Raw genomic sequence first — 5093 nt, 5'->3', positions numbered from 1 at the left:
CCAAGTGTGGTCAGAGTCAGACACAACTGAACGTCCTGAACAGCAAAAGCGACATCCTGGGATTCGGGGCTAGTGTCAGGGTCAAGTTTGAATTCAGGTCTTCCTGATTCCAGGCCCGGTGACCCCAGGTTAGCCAGACTAATGAGACAAAACTCCCATTTAAACAATGGCCCAGATGGCCGCATGGCTCAGATTCAGACACAAGTCAACAGCAGGAAGGGGGATGAGCCCAAGGTCACTGGGCCGTGGGGCAGGGAGCCCTTCAGATGGGTCCGAGCAGGCGCGTGGCGAGTCGGTGGGTGGGGGTGCTGTGGGAAAAGGGGGGGCAGCTTGGCCTGTGGCCGTCCGCGTCTCTGTCCAAGCCGCGTCTCTGCGCGGCTTCAGAACCATCCGATCTGGTGGCATTCGCACTCATGGCCCTGAGCCGTTAGATCTGTAAGGGGGACAGACTGTGTCACACGGGACGGCCCGAGGGGGCCAGGATCGTCCAAAAGGAGACCTGGGAGAGCCAGGAGGGGCCCGCCACGCCCAGCCTGCCCCCATCACACCCCGGGGGTCTCTGAAGACCCCTTCGGCCGCCCCGGGCCCCCCCGGCCCGGCGGGGGCGGCGGGCTCAGCGCTCTGCAGGCGTCCCCAGCGATACTTTGTAACCGCGGCGGATACTTTGTAGCCGACCCGCCGGCATTCGGGTCTGGCTGGCCCCGGGCCGGGGTTCGGATCCGGCGCGGCCCCCTCGGGCCTTTCCGCCGCGCTCGGAGGGATACGGGGGCCGCTAAGGCCGGAGCCGCCCGGGACTCGGGGCGGGCCGGCGGGCGGAGGAGGCCGCGGCCGCGGGGCGAGCCACGCACGCGCGCCACAGCCGCCTCCCGGCCCGCGTGACGTCACACGCGGCTCGCCGCGCGAGGGGCGCCGGGAAGGCGCGCCGCTCCCCCTTCCGCCTGCCCCGGACCCCGCCCCCTCCCCGCGCTCCGGGCGCCGGTCCGCTCGTGCGTGCGCAGGCGCGCTGCCGCCGCGCCTCCGGCCGGGCTCCGCCCCCCGCCTCCCGGCCTGCTTCGCGCGGCCTAGGCGCAGGCGCAGTGGGCGCGACGGCCGCGGCGCTATCATGTCGGAAAAGAAGCAGCCGGTGGACCTGGGGCTCCTGGAGGAGGACGACGAGTTCGAGGAGTTCCCCGCCGAAGGTGAGCGCCCCCGCGGCCCCTCCGTGCGGACAGGAGCGGCCTTGGGGGGCCCGGGGGGCCGCCGCGCCCGGCACTCGCGGACAGACCCGCGCGGCGGCCCCTGCGAGGCGGCGGCCCTGCCCCCCGCGGAGCCGCGTGCGGGGCGGCCCCGGGCTCGGGGGCTCGGGGGGCTCGGGGGGCTCAGGGGGGCGGCCCCGGGCTCGGGGGGCTTGGGGGCCTCGGGGGGCTCAGGGGGGCGGCCCCGGGCTCGGGGGCTCGGGGGGCTCAGGGGGGCGGCCCCGGGCTCGGGGGGCTCAGGGGGGCGGCCCCGGGCTGGGGGGCTCGGGGGGCTCAGGGGGGCGGCCCCGGGCTCGGGGGGCTCAGGGGGGCGGCCCCGGGCTCGGGGGGCTCAGGGGGGCGGCCCCGGGCTCGGGGGCCTCGGGGGGCTCAGGCCCGGCTCGGGGGGGGGCAGATCTCGGGGAGCCCCCACCCTGGTGCGCCCCGGGCTTGAGCCTCCCTGGGCCTCGGTCTCCCCAGCTGCAAAGTGGGCCCTGTAAGACCCCCCAGCAGGCCCGGGCCCGCCCCGGGCGCCCACCTGACCTTGTGCCCGGCAGAAGGCGGGGTGCGCCGGACGGCGGCTCCAGGGGTGACACCGGGAGAGCTCCCAGCCCTCTCAGGCCCGTCCCCTTCTCGGTGCAGACTGGGCCGGCTTAGATGAAGACGAGGACGCGCACGTTTGGGAAGATAACTGGGACGATGACAACGTGGAGGACGACTTCTCCAATCAGTTACGGTAATTGGGGGGCCAGAGGGAAGCACCCGCGACCACTTGTGAACTTGTAGCGGGCAACCCGCCTACCCAGAGAGGCTGGGAAATCACAAGCCGGAGGAGGCCGAGCTCTGGTTCTCGTCCACGCCGGGCACCGGAGCGAAGCCGGACCTCAAGCCTGGGCTCACATGTCCCTAGTCCGAGCCCATCTGGGCTAGTACTCTGCCCATGGGCCTCACCTGAGGGTCCTGTGGGACCAGAGCCTCTCACTTTCATCAAGGGAAAGGGACCTCCAGGCCTGTTCACCATACTCGAGCCCCTGCCTAGAATCAGCCACCGGCCCATTTTGTGCTGTGCTGAGCTCACCTCTGCCTCCCTCAAAGTCCTTCCACTCTCGCAGTATGCATTCAGTTCTCCAGGACCGATGGGTTATGGGAGGTCACAGAGACTCATCGACTGTCTCCCCTCTGAGGGGCTGAGCAAGAGTGGAGGAGGTGCCAGTCTATGCCACAGCAGTGGGGACAGGGCAGAAGGGAGCCTGATTAGGAAGGGGAGAGCCTGGGGAGCCGGACAAGACGGTCCAAAGAGGAGTGGGGAGGGCCAGTGGGGTCCCGACTGACCCCTTGATGTCCGTCATCAGTGAAGGATCAGGGGGGCACGGGTTTGGTCACAAAGATGCATCAGTAGATAGACAAGGAACCTGCAGGATCAGTGGGTGCTGAGCCTGAGACCCCTTCTTCTCCTCTCCTTCTGGTCACTTCCTTCATTTCTATCTGGTCATTCCATTTCAATTCACTCTAGCCCTTTTCTTATCTCCTCTTTGTTCCTCATTTCTGGACTTCTTCCCCGGAGCTCACTCTAGGTTTTCTCTGGGCATTCAGCCTGGAGTCACAAAGACCCAACTTCAAATCTCACCCCAGACTCTCCCTAGCAGTTTGACCCTGGGCATCTCTGTAAAAGAGAACAACAGCTTCTGCTCCCCAGGGCAGCCGGGACATGGTGGATGGTTAAGAAATAGCTATTTCCTCCTTCCTTTTCCCCACCTCTCTCTAGTTTCACACATATTTGTGAGCAGGCCATGGCACATTCAAGAATGTGAAAGGTTTGGGGCCGTCTCTTCTGGGGATCGCCATTGGGATCTAAAGACACGCCCCCTCCCCCTACTTATCTGTGGCCTTCTGCCAGCTCTCGAGGGTCTTGGACTTCATTTCTTGCCATCTCTAGGGTCTCTCTCTGAGCCCTCTGCTTCCCAGGCAATTCCAACCCTTGTCATCCGTGCCTGTCACAAAAGGGAACCAGCGCCAGTGCCCCCCTCCATGGCTCCTTCCCTTTGTCTTCAGTTCTTCTCCATTCTCCCTGAAATCCTTGAAGAAGTAGAGCTGGATAGCCATTGGGGGCCCCAGCAAGCCAAGCCACTCTGGGATCCTTGGGGGTGACGTCGGCCCAGCGGTGCATCTGAGCCAGAGCCAAGTCACGGCTCCTGTTTGTGACCTGGGGTCCCTTCACCCTGGACCTTCTCCTTCTCCCCAGGTTCAGGGCCTGCTCGTGGTTTTAGTTTTTATGAAAGAAAATAGGAGAGACCCCGAGAGGCAGCCTTTGTAGGGGCTCCTTGCCTTAGCTCATCTGAGAAAAACCCTCTGAGATTCCCATCCCCCACATCGACTTGTGCTGCTTATTTTGTTCAGCCCTTGGTGGGAAGGGGCTGTCTGCCATCCCGGGGCAGGGTTGAACAAAATAAGCAGCACAAGTCGATGTGGAGGATGGGAATCTCAGATGAGCTAAAGCCCAGAGCTAGGATGGGGGTGTGGGTTGTTTGGAAGAGAGTGGGAAACCCTGGGCATGGAAGTACAGTGTGGAGAATGGCCTGGAGAAAGGGGGGCTCTCTGTGGCCTTCTCCTGACTAACCACTCAGGACCCAGTGTTGTCTTTCTGTGTTCTCTGGTGTGTTGCTGACGATGTCCCTTTGGTTTTTATCCAGAGCTGAATTGGAGAAACACGGATACAAGATGGAGACCTCATAGCAATGTTCGGTGCTGGGGGATGGAGGAGCATTGGATGGAAATGTTGGCTACACCTGGAAGGGCAGGAGCTGGGGAGGGAGAGGACTAGGGGCTGGGCTGACCAGAAGCCCCCACCCTAGCTTGCTCTTGGTCTGTCTGCTGCTGCCAACATGTATTTTGGCCTGAGGCAAATAATAAATGGTTTGAGCTCACCTTGTGGTCCTTTGTGGGGAAGGTATGGTGTTCCCAAATCGTGTAGTGACCATTTCGTCAGGCGATGTCCTCATGCTCTCAGGGCTTGGCAGATGCAATGGGGAAGTCTCCTTTGGTTGGAGCACTTGAGACTAGCTTCTCTAGAGCGCTGTCTTGTTAGCCTTGGGGATCTCTTCAATGAGCCATATTAAAAATGTTCTCAAATGTTTAAGCCCGTTTTGGTTCCTCTTTCTTGTCTGCAGCCACAGGAATGGGGGGAGAGGGGATGGGCGGAATGGGGGCTGCCCTCAGGTCCTCATCTCTGAAAGGTCAAGGATGGGGTCATCCCTGACTGCTGCTATGGAAACTATTCCAGGGGGACAGACCATGTCCATCCTGTGGGCACTGAGAAGGCTGGACTAGGATACCCCCCCCCCATCTCTTCTAGCCAGGCAGAAGGTGGCAGACTGATCCCACACACACACTTTTGGGGTTGGGGCATTGGAGGGAAGATTGCTTTTTTTTGCAGAAGTCAAACCAAGCAGGAATCCCTAGGCTGCCTGCCCTATTCTGTAAGTGTCATGGCACCTTTGTGTCATTTTAAAATTCAGTAGCGGAGCCTTGTGAGAGTAAGTATAGTGTGCCAGCAACCCGTGTCCTGCCCTGTGCCATCTTGGCTGGCTGCCTCTAAATTGAAATCTGGCACATCTCATCTTGAGGTGGTCGGCCCTATTCTTGGGTCACGTGTCTTGTAGCTTTTTATATTTTATGCTTTTTTATTTTTGCAACGCAATGGGGTTAAGTGGCTTGCCCAAGGCCACACAGCTAGGTAATTATTACGTGTCTGAGGTTGGATTTGAACTCAGGTACTCCTGACTCCAGGGCTAGTGCTCTATCCACTGCACCACCTAGCTGCCCCAGTTGCCTGCTTTTTAGACCTTGGACACGGGTTTTTCTTGGACTGACAAATTCCAC

General features: G+C 61.6%; 1 protein-coding gene across 1 annotated transcript; it reads left to right on the top strand.

Moving 5' to 3' along the window:
* The first annotated feature begins 1060 nt into the window (after positions 1-1060).
* Positions 1061-4138, top strand: SEM1 (SEM1 26S proteasome subunit). Its single transcript, XM_074195361.1, has 3 exons — positions 1061-1178; positions 1857-1950; positions 3905-4138. Exons 1-3 carry the CDS (start codon positions 1103-1105, stop codon positions 3945-3947), a joined length of 213 nt encoding a protein of 70 aa, XP_074051462.1. The 5' UTR covers positions 1061-1102; the 3' UTR covers positions 3948-4138.
* The last annotated feature ends 955 nt before the right edge of the window (positions 4139-5093 follow it).

Source organism: Macrotis lagotis, chromosome 7 (genome assembly GCF_037893015.1).
Source record: "Macrotis lagotis isolate mMagLag1 chromosome 7, bilby.v1.9.chrom.fasta, whole genome shotgun sequence".
Lineage (NCBI taxonomy): Eukaryota > Metazoa > Chordata > Mammalia > Peramelemorphia > Peramelidae > Macrotis > Macrotis lagotis.
The sequence above is the reverse complement of the archived record's forward strand: the minus strand, read 5'-3'. Positions and strand labels throughout refer to the sequence as shown.

Coding starts and splice junctions, on each gene's coding strand:
- SEM1 (XM_074195361.1), top strand. CDS start 1,103: ATGTCGGAAAAGAAGCAGCCGGTGGACCTGGGGCTCCTGGAGGAGGAC. Junction 1,179..1,856: donor CGAGGAGTTCCCCGCCGAAG/GTGAGCGCCCCC, acceptor TTCTCGGTGCAG/ACTGGGCCGGCTTAGATGAA. Junction 1,951..3,904: donor GACTTCTCCAATCAGTTACG/GTAATTGGGGGG, acceptor GTTTTTATCCAG/AGCTGAATTGGAGAAACACG.